The 18,218-nt window shown below is 37.7% G+C and overlaps 1 protein-coding gene across 11 annotated transcripts in view; it reads right to left on the bottom strand.

The window, feature by feature from the left end:
* Nucleotides 1-1,940: 1,940 nt before the first annotated feature.
* The window catches only part of CIB2 (calcium and integrin binding family member 2), a 40,915-nt gene continuing 24,637 nt past the window's right edge, over nt 1,941-18,218 (bottom strand). For 10 of the 11 annotated variants that reach the window (XM_010412362.3, XM_010412363.3, XM_019293557.2 and 7 more), the window contains 4 exons: nt 16,879-16,990; nt 8,979-9,126; nt 8,685-8,880; nt 1,941-3,042 (listed from right to left, as the gene is read on the bottom strand). In XM_010412362.3, the coding sequence (XP_010410664.1) occupies nt 3,021-3,042; nt 8,685-8,880; nt 8,979-9,126; nt 16,879-16,968 (456 nt within the window). In that variant the 5' untranslated portion in view covers nt 16,969-16,990 and the 3' untranslated portion in view covers nt 1,941-3,020. The remainder of the gene's footprint in view (nt 3,043-8,684; nt 8,881-8,978; nt 9,127-16,878; nt 16,991-18,218) is intronic. The other variant, XM_019293562.3, reaches the window with a different exon arrangement.

Below are 18,218 nucleotides of genomic sequence, written 5' to 3' on the forward strand. Positions count from 1 at the left end.
ATTCCACTGAAGTCAGCAGTTACTGGAGATTAATGTGGAAGTAATGCAGATCAGATTTTGGCCTGAAGGCTGTTGCAAATCTTGCCTTACAGTATTTCCTTAAAAGAACAATTAAAATAAACAAGTTGTTTCTTACTTTTTGATACTGTTTTAGTTACTTTCACAACTCATTTTGTCCCCAAGATGCTTTAACTGTATATAAAGGAGAGATAACACACAGCTAGAGCTACTTTAATAGAGGCTTTAGGTAATGGTTTTCATTTTTCTTTGTCCATTTTTGAAGGAATATAGTAATGTCTCTTCACGTTTAACACTTTTCTGCAATTCAAAATGCTTTTTAGCCAAATCCAAAACTGTTTTAAATCTATATCTCCTTTACTGGTTCAGTTTCTTTTCATGTGGCCGGATAGTTCTTTTAGAGGAAGGCTGGTTGAAGACACACTTGCTAGAGAATCTGTTAGATTGTGCCAGTAATACAATTGCCAAAAGCCAGCTGGTTTGGTACCTCCTGACAGGATTAAATTTGCATCATGCTGAACTACTCATTCAACAGTCTTGCTGCAAGAAAACTTTCAGTCACAAGACATCCAGCTACAGACAACTAAGAAAGTGCAAATACAAAGCTCTTCAGAAATCTATCCCTTACCTTTGCCATCAGCTGCCGTAACTGCTCACCCACCACTAGGCAATGCTGAAGTATTTAGTGCACGGACGGGGACACACAATGTTGCTCTGGTTTTTGTTACAGGACATGAACGTAAGTCAAAAAAATAAAGGCAGTTAGGACAGCTGCACACACTTATGCCTGCAGTATTCTGCAAGAACTCGTCTCTGTGGACAGGAACATTTCTTCACAATGTGCTCCTAATTTCTTTTTCTCTTTGTTTCTCAGCTCAGGTGGATGACTTCGAGGTCAAACATCTGGCTGTGAGCTCAAGTGTCTCTTAACTGCTTTGTGACATTTAGGTCAGGGAGGACACAGGAAAACAACACAGTGAGCACATTCCAAGGCAACTCTTCCTTTTAGAGGAGAGTATGATGCAACCAAGGAATGACACACAGTGCCAGGAAAACAGGAATTTTAACTAATAACAATCTTAAAACACAAAAGAAGGTCGATGTCAAAAGGAACTGACCTATGTCATCAGCACCAGATCCTTTTTGTCTGGATAATCTGATCCAGAATCTTGCAACTTGGTATTTTACAATATATCTTAATTGCATCCTCCTACACACCTCACACTACTTCCAGGATTAAATGTCTCTCTTGAAATAAATTTAATAAAAATTAGGTTGATACTTCAATTAATAGGAAGTTATTTTAACATAATCTCCCTTAATACCAATGTCCTGCAGATAGTTTGAATCAGCCAATATATCTAACAATCTGCTCAAAATGAAAAAGAGGCTTGAATCTCTTTTTACTCAATCAGAAATTAATAGTAGAATTGATTTCTGTTAATTTTAACTTGGGTGAGGGAATTCAGTTTTTAATTCCTTTATCCAAACAGAAATCAGTAGGAGGAAGCATTAAAATGCCATAAACATCACTGAACATGATTGGTCCAAGATATATATTAAAAATAAATGTTATTACTAACATGCAAGTGTCATTTTCACTGTGCTGTATACCTTGAATATCCAAAACTTCCATTGAAACTTTTACTGTACAATCATAGAGCTAGAGAAATATTTCTTCTTTATTCATAGTGTGTAATCTGAACAGCAAACTGCCCTGCAAGCTCACCACACAGAAGAGTTTCCAAGGTAGATAAGCATCTCCATCCCTACAGAAATAATAAAAGGGTTAGGTTCTCTACTTTAACAACTTCCTGTATAACACATTTCATCCTTTGAAAGATTTAACTTTATAGTAATTGGAAAAATGATCAGAAAGGAAATTAGTTTGTGGTCGGCCTAAAAATTCTCAAAGCACAACAGAATGCTTCAAAAGTTTTAATTGTGATGACTTTGATACAGAAGCCATGTAAGTGACAGAGCCCTTCTGTTGACTGTTAGAACAGTAATTAATACACATATGATTGTCTTCAGGCCCCAGTACCTAAACAATACTGGAAGTAAAAAAAAAACAAAATGATCTAGCTGATTTCCAGCTGGAGGGAAAAGAGAAACATAGAACTGCATTCATGCATTTTATGGGAGAGATTGCATAGCTTGTTTAGAAAGAAAATGTCTTTTCATGTCCTTAATAGTAGTTCTGTGCTTCTTCAACTTCTTCATGAGTTACAGATGACTGTGTTCCTCCATTCAACATTATCAGCCCATAGAATGGTAAAATGCAGGAGCCCCTTGGAGAATAAGGACACAATTTAAACATTTATCTTGGGAAGAAATGAATCACATATGCAGTTATCATATACAAAAGGCAAATATTTCAAGTTTTATAAGGACACAACAATCCATAAAATATTGGTTGAAGGTAAGCACCAAACCCAGCAGTTGCCATTTCGGTGGCTGAAAGGCAAACCTGGGCTGTGGTTGTCTTCAACACCAGGAGCTTGATCTTGACTGCAGTTCTTTCACCTCAGATATTTTCCATGCAAGATCCCCAGCTGTATGACACAGTGATAGAGGCATCTCATTATTTAAGGCCCATGCTTTCTTTCAAATACTCTTGGAAAACACACCAAAGCTAGTCTTTCTCTCAAGCTTTTTTTGGGTTTTTTTTGCACTTTTAAGAGCAGTATTAAATATTCATAAATATAAAAACTACGTGGAAATACCTTTAATAATATTCTGATTCTGACTGTAAAAAAAAGGGGGGGGGGGGGGAGAAAAACCACAATCCAACAACCAACCATCTTTGCCAGAGTGCTTGGCCAGCAGTGAAGATAAAAATGTGACTGTTCCAAATATCCATTAGATCACATGATGCTTCTGTCTCTTTGCGGACCAGAATTATTTCAGTACTTTCTGCTAAGTTCTAAGAAGCCCTCATTAGAGGACCAAAGGCCCTGGAGTGCCTGAGATTCAGAAAGGCTGGACTGGCAGAAACATCTTCAGATTCTTATGTGGAAAGTACTGCAAAAGAAAGAAAAATATTAAGACATACAAACACATCTGTCACTATGCACAACATTTTCCTTTAAGTACACAAAGGAAGGTGTTGTGTAAAAAAATTTTACTTTCTTCTTTCACACTTTGAGAAGATTTAAATTTCATGCAAGAAAATTTCATCTTCTGAAAATTTTAGCTCAGGGGCCAAGCTCAATACCGGATTAAATCAGGTGTAAATTGCCCAATTTATTGGATGTCAAGTAGAGCTAAATGTTTCCCAATGGTACTTTTGCTATGGCACAGCTCTTGGGTTCTAAACAAGACAAATTAGGCAGGTAAAGTTTTTTCTCTTGTTGGGACAAAGAGATCCTGATTGTTATCCTCTATTTGCTCTGTGATACAGGCAAGCAGAATGTCTTACATCTGCCACAAGTCTTCAGAAGAGTTCCTGAGCATCTCAGAAGGACAGGGAGAGACAATTTAAAGAGGGTGTGCTGAAACCTCACTGCCTATAGGCAGCAAGCTCTGTTCTCTGTCATGACAGTATCAACTGTAAGTTTCTTTCCTGAGTGACTAAAATGAGAAGAGACTATTATGTATTTTTGTATGTAAATTCTGCAATCTTGTTGCCTACTCTGAAAGAAAACCTTTTTGGAACATTCGAGAGGCTGAAGGGTTCTGGATGCACACTTTTTGGATTTTGTTTTACCAAAAGAATACTCTAACTTAATTACAGCTATTAGATTTGAATCAGAAATTCACTAAAGGACACTTGTGGTGTGTATTTGGAGGAGATAAAATTTCATATTCACCATAGGGACCTTTGTCTCCAGGAATTTATTCAATCTGGGTGACAGTAAAAGATATGCTGTATAGCAGCCTGGCACACCAGCCTAAGTACTGTGAGAGAAAGCAGATAGTGATGCAAATAGTTTACTAGCACTAAGGTTTTTTAAATAAAATAATTATAAATATCTTGTTCACAATTCAAGAAATGTTTAGGGACTATATTAATACAAGCTCTTAAAAAAATAACACCCATACAGGTAATATCTAGGAGCTAAAAATCCATAACATTGCATGTGAAAATATTTGAGGCATGACTCCTCAAAAAAATCCATCAAAATCCACCTAACTGGAAATCTATTTCTATTTTGAATAGCCAAAATTTCCGTTGAAACTTTTAGTGTACAACCGTACAGATAGAAAAATATTTCTCCTTTATTCATAGTGTCTAATCTGAACAGCAAGCTGTTCAGATTAAAAAATTCTATTTTTTTATCAGAGTGTCACTTTGGCCTTTGAAGATTCAGCTTTTTACTAAGAAGCAGCTGAAATACTCTGTGAAAAATACTGACAAAAATTATTTCCTTCCACGGTTTCATTGCTAAGCATCTCTTGCCAGTTAGTCGCCAGTTCTACTATTAGTCCTTAAGAACTAATTAATCTGTATGTTGGGACAGTCTCATGAGATGCACATTCCCTATAAGGGACCTTCCTTTACTTCAGCATTTGGTAGGATTGGAGTCACAACATGAACTGGTGTATGGGCCAAGGCCCACAAAGGTTTCCGAAATGCTGCATTTCCAATGCCATCATCTTGTTTAATGTGTTGTTTCCCTGTCTAGTTCTGGCAGCTCCCAGGTATTACTGATGCCATATTCCTCTCAAACCCCATTACATACTGTTACAGCATGCTTCACCCTCAGGCATTCAAATAAGCTGAAACTTGGATGATTTATAAAACAATTTCCTGTGCAAAACGTAACCAGTCTTGTAGAACAGAACACTCAGCTAATGCCAGCTCAAACTGCCAGTGCTTCCATTAAACTACAAGCAGCTTCTTAATGATAACAATTTTGAGTGAAATAAAACTACTGGGATCAAATTTTCTGAACTAGTAACTGTCATTATCATTTACAGCTTAGTCCAGCTCCTGGGATAACAGCCAGCTGCATAGATCTTCCCTGGTTAATGATTAACAGTGTTTTCTTCTAGTCTGGAAAAAATTCCTCAACGACAGCAGTGCAAATCAAGCAACAGACTTTACTGCATCTTCATTTGCCTGACAGCAGCACAAAACTGGCAAAGGATGTCTGTAGGAGATTAAACCTACACAGGGTCATTAAGTAAAGGTTTGAGAAAGGAGCGATGAGATAAGAAAAATCAGTCAATGTAGAGTGGATGAATTTCAGCTCATACCAGGTCAAAGTCTGGATCATGGTGCCAAACTTAACGCCTGCTGTGTATGTTAAGTAGGCATGATAATTTGACAGCTTAAAAGAACCCCAATGTGTGTAAAAAAAAGTGCTTTAAACCTGAGTACACATTGCTATAAGAATCTGGCCTTCAAAGGTTTTCCACAGAGTAAAGAAGGTATTCCTCCTCAGCAACTTCCAATCTCATGTTAATGATGATGATGATTATTTACAGCTGGATGAAAGCTCTCACTGTTTGTCACAAGCTGGGTGAGCACCGGTCCTATGTAAGGGAGGAGAGAGAACAAAGCGTTCTATGGCTTTGTACAGATCACCTGCTCAAGCAATGGCAGAGCCAGGGATAAAACTTAACTGCCTGTAATCCTACATTTCCTCCTTTTACAATATGAAGAGGTGGCTTTGGTGGGGAGAAAAGGAAAAAAACAGAGTAAGAAATCCTTTACTACAGAAAAAAATCATCCAGGGCCTTGTAAGTTATTCAGCATTTTCAAAGGGCTCACATACCAGCTGACAGGAGGGTATTCTGGGATCAGATGTTCAGAAATATTGACTGTCCAAGGCTTCACAGCAAAATCCCTGCAAACTGCAATTACTCAGCATCTCCAATTGCTTACTGGCAATCATTTTCAATGTGGCTATTGCTTTGGTTCCTAGGTGTTCTATTTTAACAGCTGCTAAGCGGCTGGAAGTGTAAATCATTAGACTCCTGTGCTTCCTTGAATTTAAATTCTGGAGTGCATTCAGCTGAGCACAAAAAGTGGAGATATGCAAAAACAAATGAAATTGTGACTGTTTCTGGACACTGCTGGGTTGGTATTTCTTCCACATGTCTGCTTAAGATTTCAAGTGGACAATTTATTGTAGGTGAAAACATGTTTTTATATATTTTTGCAATAGTAAGAAGCTAGTTCAGTTTACCACTGACATATAGGGTTGGTGACAGGTCTGCTATTAAGACACTTCCTGTGCTTTGCATGCTCTGTATTAGATTACGCAGTGAAGCTGCACAGCCCTGCCTGCCCTTTGGCTGCACACAGCCCTAGACTATCACTTAAGACAACCATTACAGCTGAAGACTCAGAAGAGAAGAACATGAGAGACCAGGAATAGAGCTGGAGATTAATTCACAAAGATATAAGAAAGCATTGTTTCAGTAACTGAATAGGTAACGTGTCCGAGACTGTTATGGCACAATTGAACTTCATGAACAGGAACTGGGTTTTTTGTAGTGAGAGATCAGCTACAGGAATTGCACTCTTGTCCCATGTCACAAAGTCTGTCACATGCTGGCAGGCACTGGCTATTGCCACAGAGTGCTTGTTTAGGTTCAGTCCCAGTCAGACTTTGGTGTACCTATTGCAGCAATAAACTTCTATGAATCCATTCCAAAAGTCAAATCACTCTCTTTCTTTAGAGTGCAACATTTACACAGTATTTTAAAAATTAGAATAAGTTCCTCAGAACATGAAGTTCAGTACTAACAAATATGTCAGTCTGTGATGCACTGCATACAGGAAAAATAGGACTAACAATGTCCTAAAAAAATAAAATACCTTTACAGGCAAAATGAACAGTAAACCACAGTAAGGCAGAGGTATCAAATCTTCCATATAGATCGGTTTGGATAAAAGTAGTCTCATGATCCTGTCACTTTCTTTTCCTGCAGCTGTTAACTGTTTAAAACAGAAACCAAACTAGAGAACCTACACGTTCTCTTCTCAACTCTGAGACTTTTTTTCATTACACTCTCATTTTCCAATATAGCTTCAAAGACACATGTTGCTGAACCATGAGAAGCATCAGATTCTTCAGAGATTCTAATATTTTCTTTACATATATTTCCAGCTAAGAAATGGTTTTCTTTGTACTGTTATCCCCATAGAAGCTGCTGTTATATAGAAGCTGCCTGGTCAGAGGCTCTAAACCAGTATTTTGGTTAGGAGGTGGAAGGAGACCCTTTTTTATGTCATTAGGAGCTCTTAGGCCTGAGGACTTCAGAGATGAATTCCATGACCCAGCTAAACTCCTGAACCTGAAAAGAGGGAGAAGATTTCTCTTGAAGCCAGGGATGCAAAACATCTGCCTTAAACATGCACATTGCCATCTCAGACATGAAGGAGGTTTCTTGTCACAAGCATGGATCCAAGTATGTGTGTTTAAACTGAGCAACTGGATGCTCAGTCTTCCAACCCTTGGCAGCCTCATCCTTTGATTTCGTTGGTACTTTCCACTTTTCTCTTACCTAATCTATAGTACTTCACATCTCAGTTCATCCCACTTTTTACTCATCATGTTGCCCTGATGAATACCCAGATCAGTGGCTAAATCAGTGGGAAAACACTCAGTGATTTTCACTCATTTCCTCATCTTCTCAAAACATCACAAAACTGGAAAAGAAGAAAACTTGTGACAGTCATTCCACTGGCAAACATTCCTCTCTGCAACTTTCTCAGGAAATGACTGGACTGCATAGCATCCTCAGCTTGGAATTCTCAGTCAGCAGTTTGCAAGCCTCTACAACACAGCAGTAAAGTCAGTCATGGCACAGGAAACTTCTGAAATTGCAGCTTCTGCTGAATCTTCAGATCTGCCTTCAATTCTTCACATTTGATCACTGTTCTCTACTGGATTTGTAGGTGCAGCAGAGCCTTTTGATTGATTAAAGGAAACCCTACCTGACCCCAGCAGCTTCTACACAAATAGCAGTATAAAGGAAATGTTTTCTTAGCTGGAAATATCTGTAAACAAAATACTAGAATACCTACTGAGCTGAGCCTCACCATAATGATGATGTGTATCTTGTTCTAAAAGGGTTTCCATTGATACACTTGATTAGTCAAGGAACACCTGAAATGTATAAAAGACTTTCACATTAACTTTGAGCGTCTCCTTTCCAGAAGCTGATGTTTCTCAAGGTTCACAGGAATCATGGGCTCCTGGCTTTGTTGTCAAACCCTTTAACGTCTTTTCTCAGAAACTTCATTCATGAAAGAAATACTATTCTGTGTTCTGCAGGACACTTTAAAGTTCTTCAAAAATCGCTCTCACTCTCTCAGATCAAACAGATCAATGTGTTTCCATGTATATTTGTAACATGTATACAATATTTACACACATTCCTATGCAGACAGCTGGGATCCTTGCTATGGGCTTAAGAAAAAAACGAATTTGAGCTGATAACAGATCAAAATATTTTCCTGAACCACAGCAACAGGGATGGAGGGGCAGGGAAGGTGATAACTAAAAGTCATTGAATTCTTAGTCTTAAATTAGGAGAGAACTGGAATATGCCCTATAAAAGTAAACTGAGTTAGGTAAGACGTCATCCCCTAGTCAGATCTCTAGTAAAATACTTATGTCTGACACTTCTTGTATTAGACTGCACAGTGATATCCTAGAAAAATACCTGGAAGTATGCAAGAGACTCCCTTTTTCTTAAAATAATACCTGAGAAAGTCCGGTGCCTTGGAAATCATGTTTTCAAAATCTGCAAATCCTAATTTCCCATCACCATCCATGTCAGCTTCTTCTATCACTTTCTCGCAAACCAGAGTGATTTCCTCTGCTGTCAGCTCTTCCCGGGTCAGCTTATTGAGGGTTTTTTCCAAGTCTGCTTTACAAATGAAGTTATCTGTGTTAAAATCTAAACAACAGAAGAACCAAAGATCACCAAGAGTCCTACTTGTTTTACTCCAAACACAAAAAGCACAAAAAGCACACCAGAGCACCCCCATACAGTACCATAGATCTTAAAGGCATAGATTGCTTTAAGCTCTCGGGGAGCCATTTCACTGAGCACGGAGAACATATCCACAAAGTCATTGAAGCTCAGGCTCCCCTCTCCATCTTCTGAGAAAGACTCCACAATCCTTTCTTTGAAGGGATTCTCCTGTGAAAGACATATATAGATGGGTATTTGGAAGATAAAAAAACCTGCAGACTTCCTGATAATGAATATTTAATTGCATGGTTGGCTCTTTGAAGACAACTTTTTCTTTTTTTTTCCCAAAAATGCATCAAAAAATTTACATTTGTATGCTTTGGCAGGAAGTTTCAGCAGTCCTTGCTACTGCATAGTAGCACTTCTGGCCTTTTATTTTCTCTGGTACACGTCAATGTCCAAACCTGTGGTTGGACTATTAAAAATCCCAGAGATTTAAATGAAATTTAATCTCCACAGGAGATGATCCTGAGATCATTTCTAGCACCCTAGAATACAACAATATTCTAAAACAACAAACACACAAGCAAGCATAAGAAAAGCTGCTTTATTACGCCGAAAGCCAAACCAAATGTTTTTATAGTAAAAACCCAACATCCTTCTCACAGCTATGTAAAAAGCCTAACACTAATTTGTAACTGTATCTATAAAACTCTGAAAATCAATTCAATTCAGTTGAATAGGAACAGAACACAAACATCACTTGGGCTGTGAGCAGCATCTCATCAAAGCTGTGCTACAGATCTTATCTGAAGCCAAGACACTGATTAACATATTGATCCATAAATATAAGCAGCTGTTGTGGTGCATATCAAGTTCACTATTTTTAATATGCATACAGCATTTTGTTTGGCTTTAAAATGAGAAGTACTGTGAAAGCTCAGAAGTTCAATCATATATCCATTTAATTTCTTTTTTTTTCCTGTAAATTTAATTACCCAACAGGTATTCATAAACCATCCAATTATTTTAAGTGAAATTTCAAAAACCAGCTGTATTTGAGAGACAAATGACCAGAAAATGTTATTTTTCAGTTTACTTGAATTCTTTCTTGATAATTCACACATAGAACAAAAGCATCTATAGAATACATTTTTGGCATAACTGTGGAGACTGAAAAAATAATGGCCAGGAACAAGACTGTTTTAATGGACAGGTGAAGTAGGGACCACAGAACCGTAGGCTCAAATGACAGCCCATTAAAGTAGTCAATACTAAATACAAATTCTCCTGCAGGGTTTGATGACTGAAGAAATTCCATGATAGGGAACAGGCGTACAGATTTCAAAGGACAGGAGATTAATAAGTTCACTGTTCAGATGAAGACAAAACCAGGCCAGATAAAACAAAAATAGAATAGAAAAGAGGGGTTCCTGAAAATAAAAAGACAGCTGCCTCAAAAACCAGCAGGGGCACATCTCTCCAGAGCCTCAGAATGAAAAACAACACCCCAGAACCAGGCAGATGGCTGAGAGAACCTCACTGTAAAAGGATATGCAGTGATCACTCATGTCTCGTGAATGATGTGTAGGTACAGCAGGTGTGCATCTGTGGGTACTGCTCTGGTTAAAGTATCTCACTTAAATGCCTGGAAATGTGCCTGGAAATGTTTGTGGAATATACATTTACCTGTTTGTAGGATACACGTGTACCTGTTTGTGAGATACACACACAGAGACATGCAGACAAGAACAATTGGTTCTATTGTTTCAAACTGCCAGTTTAAAAATAAGCCAAAGTAAGATTCATTTGGGTTGAAATATATGAAAAGGCCCATTTTCTTCCTAAAAGCACACAGAAATGGTGTGTTATATGTTTAATATTTGAGAATGCCAAATATCAGAATGGACATCAAAACATGTTAGAAATTTATTTTTCATTTCTAAAATGCTGTATAGCTTTCTTTGGAACAAACCCGATCAGAAGGAGGTGGCATGGTAACAGCAGTAAACTGACATCTTAGAGGCAGCATTGGGTAACCAACCAGGTGCACACAGATGCAAATATCCCTATCAGCAGTGAATATCAAGCCCAGGACTTTGTGCATTAGAAAGGCAGGATCTCACTGACTCAATAAGCATATTGCAGTTGCAAAAGATGAGTTATTTATTTGGCATGTCAGAGATCTTGAAAATACAGATGAAAATTAAGAATGAATTAAATGGACCTAAGCATACTTCTTAAGTAACTCTTTGCCAAATGGATCTCTAAAACCAAAATGAAAAATAAAATCTTTCCTCATATTGATTTCTTTCCTTTAACTTTCTCATATTATGTGTCTTCAGGCAGTATATCTGTGGCTTACACAATGGAAAGTATTAGCTTACCTTCACAGATACTTTTCACATCCTTTCTGTAATTTCATTACCTCTACTCTAAAGAGCACAGATTAGGGTTCCATCATATTTAAAGGAAGAGCCATGGGGGAAGGGAGCAAAGGAGAAAATGATATTGTTCTTTCCTAGATTGCTTGGGAAAAGCACTAATTGTTGAAAAAAGAATCCTTTTAAAACTAGAAACTTACACTTGTCTTAGAAATCTTTTACTGTACTTTCATGATAAAAATGAGAGAGGAGACAGAAACAATAAAGAATTGCTGTAGATACAAAAATGCTGCTAGCAAGGATTTTCTTGCTATTTTCTAAGCCCGTGAGAGACTTTTCTCTCTCACAGAAGAGGTAGCAGAGTATGTAAACAACCAAACACCTGCAGCCTTGAAAATTCTTGTTTATGGTACAGTAGAAAAATATTTTGACAATGGATGTTTTAGGATTTTAGCCAATCACCCCAAGGGGTGGCTGATCCTTTGTCCAATTAGACTATGAAGAAAAAAGTCTATAAAAGAGTTTGTAAAATAATTAAATAAATCAATCTTGCTGCACAATTCCTGCCTGCTGGATCTTCTCTCCTCCTCCTACGGCTGTGAGACACGGTGATATACCCTAGGGTTGCAATAATAAATTGCTATAACTGAAAAACAACTCTGCTGTTTTGCAGATTGATGTTGTGCCATCCATCTTTGTAAGGAATACTTCTTTTACTCAGATAGTTGTGTTTCTGTGCATTTTTAAATCTCACACAGCATCTATTCCAACATATAGACTTATAACACCTTACAAGAAAACACAACCATTTGTTTTCTAACAAACTATTAGAGAGTTTATTCCTGAGATTGCAGCTAAATCACCTGTTATATTCCCCTGTCCTCTAGTTTCCATCCCAGACTCTAGGAAAGCACTTCAGTGGCCTTTTGCCTTATCTGTTTTGTAGCTTCAGGAAATAATTTCAAGCATCCAGTCCTATTCCCACAAGCTGACTGCATTTTGGAAATAAAAGGTTTCAAGTGAAGTTTGAAGATAGGCCAAAATAATTAGGTTGGAGATATGGAGAGTCATTACAAAATTCTACTTAATTCTCATATCCACAGAAACACAATGATGATACTCTCTTTTGTATTTGAATGTAAGTCCCCACTGACTTTAGAGAACATATCTCAAAGCACAAAGCAGTCTGTTTTGCAGACTACTGAAAGTCTGAATCCTTTTGGATGCTTTAATCAGGACTTTTTCAGCAACAGTAAAAAGCTAACCTTTCTCAAATTTCAGGAGTTATTAAAAAAACCCCAGAACATTAACTGCTATTAGACAAACATTAATATAAAAATGGCTAAATTGTTCATTACCAAAGCTCCATAGGAAAGACTGGTGCTTTAGAAGGGAAGTATAATAAATCCAATAGCAAATTGTTCCTGGAGCAGATAAAAGCAAGTTTCTTTGCAGGGTTTTTTTCTTAATTTTCTTCTTCCTCAAAATCAATAACTTGGGTTTTATGTGTCTGTGATTATATTAACGTCATCAAACTTCTCTGCAGTGCCTGCAGGGTACTGTTTAAGAAACTCCTGCAGAAACTAAGGCTAAGATAGAGCTAAATTGATATGTTAATGTCTTAAGAGCAAAGACCATTTCGTTCTGTCAGAAGACAGAAGCACAAGCTCAGCAGTGACTCTTTACTGAAGTCAAAACAGCCAAATAATGAACGATTCTGGCTGTGTACAGAATTGCTTGAATATTACAGAACTTAACAGTACGTCATGGGACGATAAGGCATTGTGACAAGAACTGATTCCTAACTGTGTCAGGGAACTGCACAGACAATGCTGCAGATTCTCAGGGAGGTGCAGGTCTGGGGTTTGACAGAGAGAAAACAGCCCTCACTTATGACACCTGGAGCACACACAGTTGAGATGCTTGGGTAAAAAGGGACTTCAGAGAAGCAAGGAGAGTGGTCTGAAGGGAGTAAAACATCCCATCATAACTAGAAATAGCTAACAGAATGCAGCCAAGGATGTTCAGATGAGCTAGAGGCAAAGATTGGCCAGAGTAGGGCTGGGGCTTGGGAAGAATAGCACCCTGCTCTCTCAGGTGTCATTTCCCATTACATGGAAAGCTTTGAACCTGAAGACTCACTGAAATCACTTCTAAAACCTCATCCTATTAACACTGTAGGAAGTAGTTTTATTTTGAAGCAACTTGCATGCATTCATGTTTAACCTTACTAAAAATAGGGTGCTAACATTAGTTCTGAAATGTGCAATGGAGTCACTGTTCCCTTTGTGTCCTTCCCGTCTCCTGTCTGATTCCTGTGCCTGCTACCCATCGCATTTCAGCAGTGGATTTATGAACTACCTCCCTCACTCCCCAGCTAATGACAAGGCCTGCGAGGATCAATGAAGTTCCTGTGTGAGCCAAAACCCAGAAAGCAACAGACTGTAAAGGGAGTGAAACAAAAATGGTTCCCCTCCAGGAGCCCTTTGCTGCCCAACTCCTGAGAGAAGGATTGCTCAGCGCTGCAATACCCACAGACAGCCCACACTCTGGGGGAAGAGGCAGACAATTTGAGATGTGGGTATGGACATCCACCCACTGCTACCAGTCACAGGGGTCTCTGGCACCAGGTTATATTGCCACCTGCAGCTCTGTGGAAATGACAGGCATAATGTGACTGAAATCAGTTTTAATTTGAAAAAAATATCACTTTTGCTTTCTCACTGATCCCACACTGAACAGCCAATATCATGGCTACAGTTTTGCAATATTAATTACTGCAATCTCACAGGTGTCCAGATGCCCCAAAGTTAATTTATTAGACTGGTGCCTGTGTAACCAAGATTGTCCAAATTAGAGAACAGAGACTGCAATGAAACTGATGGACTAAAGTAGCTCTGTTAACTTCAGTGTAATGGTAGACCTAATCAACTTAAAGTACCTTTCCCTTCTTTACTTATTTATTTCTTGTCCCGACTTTCAAGTTCTAAGAATCAGGAGTTAGTGAATAATTCATTACCAATTAAAGTGAATGACCATCAGCATTTTTTTTCCTTGAAACACAAAAAACCTGGCTCAAAACATTAATGCATGAGGTAAAGACCTTTCTTTATTGTAGCAGAATCTAATTTAGAAAAGTGCATTATTGATTCTATCCGTTTGTCAGAACCTGCAGTGGTATTGAGCTCAACATTGCCAGTAACTAGAAATGTAATGTGTATATGAAAAAAACCAGGTGCATTGAAATTAGCACTAATTTTATTAGAATTCAATAGACATTCAGGTCATTTATTTCTATTTTAAGATGTAAATGTTGGCTTTGTCTTCACCTTGATGAAAATTTACCGAAGAAACGAAACACCATAATGATTTTTTAGGCAGTCTGGTCAAGTTGCAAAGGTTAAATATTTTCTTTTTCTTGGTATATGAGCTGGAGTTAGTACGTAGCTCATATAAAAAAAAAAATAAACTCTTCCCCCTCACCCCCATCTGCACAGGTGCACACAAGATGCTTCATGACCAAGATGGACCCCAGTTTATAACAAAGATCCCAGGCATTTTAGTATCTTTTAGTGTCAATGCTTTGAAAGAGTTACGGAATAAGACCTAGTCTCCTCTTACTGTGATTTTACTGAAAACAAGCTCAGTAGCTATTGAAAGCCCTTTTCTCTGTGAGCTCCTAGAATTCCTGAAATAAATTGAGTGGTTTGACACCAATATTTCTAAGGTTCTTCTACAGGCTTATGAGACCTGAGAGAGGATCTGTATAAAATTCAACACTAAATTTGTCCTGTTATTTTCATAAAGTCAAGTTCCATTACCCTGGAGACATCTTCTAAAGCAGTGTCAGAAAGGCTCATAGACTTGTGGTGCGAGAAGATAGATTATGATCCACTTCATGTATGGAAGTCTCTTAGGAAGTCTATCATTACCACCTAAATTTGCTAAGCTAGCAAGATATGCTCCTGTATCTCAATCTAAATATGATCCTGTATAAAATTTCTGGTTTGTACATCAGCTTAAGTACCAGACCTTCCATCTCTAAAGTTCTCATAGAATGAACTGTTCCTTAAGTGTTCAGTCCTGTATCACTGAAGCCAGAAAGACTCTGTATGATCATAATTTCTCACTTCCTTTTCTAAGCTTAGCCTTGATTTGTCACAAAGCAAATCTCTGCCATCTGGCAGTTAAACTCCGAGGAATCAAAGAACTGTGCCAAAGGATTTCATATTGTGCTATCAAGATCCCATAGATGATAATGTAAACCCTAAGGAATACCAATGCCATTAGAAAAAGCATAAACATATTTTGCTGAAGAAGCCCGTGCTTACTGTGAAAAAGAATTCTAAATTATTTCTCAGCTTCTTCAGAAACATAAGCTGTCCATAGGCATCTGCTGAATCAGAGTCTGAAGAATAACTGAAGGATAAAACTTTTCCAAGGTTTTCTATTGAATTAAATGCTTGTATGTGTTTAATGTTTCCATTTATATGAAATGCTGGTCAAGCACTTTTTAACAAACATAAATCAACAAAATGTGCTTCTTGTTCAATGAATTATGTTGTCCCAAAATCAAACACACAACAAGTGTGGTATTAAAGGAACAAGGAGTTCCGTGAACTTCAACTTGAAATCTAATTTAAATGTTTTTCATTTCATGTTGACTTAGCGTCCTCCACAACTGAATTTCTAAAGCACTGTTTCTGCTTGTAAAATATCAGATATTTGAAAAAAAAATACAACACTAAGGAAGAATTTCTAGATCATTAAAATTATGTGACCTTGTATCAATTGCAAGGTTTTCATCGCATTGTTCTTAAAAAGCTTAATAATTCTTCACGCAGCTATCAGATTGAACACAGAGTTGTTTCCACATAATAGTAATTTATAGCTATCAATTGATTAGCATACATAAAAAATAGACTGTGACAAAACACAATTCAATGAAGTGTTTAAAAAATAAATGCTAAAAATCCACATTTGTCCTGTTAAAACCATATTAAATTGTTGAATTGAGAATAAAAACAAATATTGTCTCAATTTTTTTTGCACTGATTGCTTTATACCTACTGCTTCTCTCATTTGCAGTTACATGGACTGTTTCTCCACTTCCTATCATGTAATGTCTCCATGAAAATGAAAACTCCTGATAATTAAGAAAAATAATATTAATTGTGCTTAGGTAGCTGAGAAAAAAGGGGAAAACCTTTACTTTTTATCAGCAATATTCTGCATGCTGCTAGCAAATTTCCTATGAACACACTGAGATAAGAACTTCGGATTTCTAACCAGTTCTTCACACAGAGATCCCTGGGGGGGACGTGGCTTCTATGGGGGATATACACAAAGGGCAACGATAGCTAAATTTAATTCTGTTTCCTATTCATTTCCTTTAACATCTACCCCAACTATCTCTGCAAGAAAGACATTCACCTAAATATTTTCCAGTTTCTGGGTTTGGTTTTGCCCTTGAACAGTAGCAGGAAGGGGAAGACCTCAGCATGCCAGAGTGCATCTGGATATCAATCTTGGCAAAAAGTCTGGCAGACGAGCTACAGAAGTTAATATACCGTTTGTAAGCAGTCAGAAGTGATACCTTTAGCTCAGGCATGTTTATTATAAGCTGCATAGGTAGTTTAACATCTGGGTCCTTTGTATAGTCCATGGGCACAACGTTTGGTGCCATTTCATGGTATCGGCCGTGCAACCTGTAAACAAGCAGAAACAAACAGCCAATAACCAATTTTAAATAACCAATTCCATTCAGACAGTAATCAGATACAAATTTGTTTTGCAGCTCTAATTGTTGTTTTCAGTGCACAAGTATGAGCCCACCAAATTCCCATCTTTTTGAAAAGAAGAGGGCTTTGATGCAGTATCCAGCATAACTGCTACCAACAGCCATGTGTTCCCTGAGGTGTGTAACTGAGCAGTGTTTCACACTATGTGTATGTAACGTTTAGGCACTGCCTAGGCATGTGCACAGAAGGCCTGAACCAAGGCATGTACTATAAAATGCAATTCTTATCATATGTGGAAGCTTAGCCTTACACCTAAATCATAAACTGCTTAGGGCAGAAAGTGGTTCCTTTGTCGTGTCCTATGTATTAACAGAGTGTATTCTGATCTCTCAGTAGGTCACATGTACTACTTGTATATATTAAAAAGCTGTATTTTGCGACTTCTTTTCCTTTTAACAAAAAATCCTGCCTGCTCACTAGGCATACTAATGATTAGATATAGAGATTACCATGTTGTGACAGCAGAACATAAAGAAAGCAGTAATACAGAAAGCAATGCCTCAGCAACCCCTTCATTTTCCAGCTTTAGATGCAGCAGCCCCACAGCCAGCCCCACACTCAACTACTTCAGATTCCTGTGTGTAAATAAACTCAAAAGCTATGAGAAAATAATCTACAGGCATCTATTTTCTCATTATTATGGTGTGCCACAAAGAACACATGAAATGAAACACAGAAACACATTTTTTCTGCATCGTAGGAAACTGATGTCTTCTCCCTGCACAGCAATATTTTGTGCCATACCGGAAACTGGATATCCACTGATCTAAGCACATTTCAGCTGCTCACCACAGCTCACCCTGACATTTCATAAATACTGTGTAATTCAAGATGCAATAGCCATTTCCCTCGCTAGCAACTGATTTCTCCATTGTAAATAACAGCTACAAAGATGCTTCTAAATACAACAGAAAAAGCAGCTTAAAAGCATTTAAAAGAAAGCAAACCTTTCAAGTCAAATATCCACCTAAGGGCTACCTTCTTTTTTAAAATCTAGAATACTGAAATGGTGTTCTAGTCTTCAACAAAATTAAGCACTCATTATCGGCAAAACTTGATCGTTGTGGACAACACTTCGAAATTCAGGAGCTGACAATCCCTGCTTATTTTAACCGCCAAGATTTGCTTCTATACT

This window comes from Corvus cornix, chromosome 10, assembly GCF_000738735.6.
Source record: "Corvus cornix cornix isolate S_Up_H32 chromosome 10, ASM73873v5, whole genome shotgun sequence".
NCBI classification, from domain to species: Eukaryota; Metazoa; Chordata; class Aves; order Passeriformes; family Corvidae; genus Corvus; species Corvus cornix.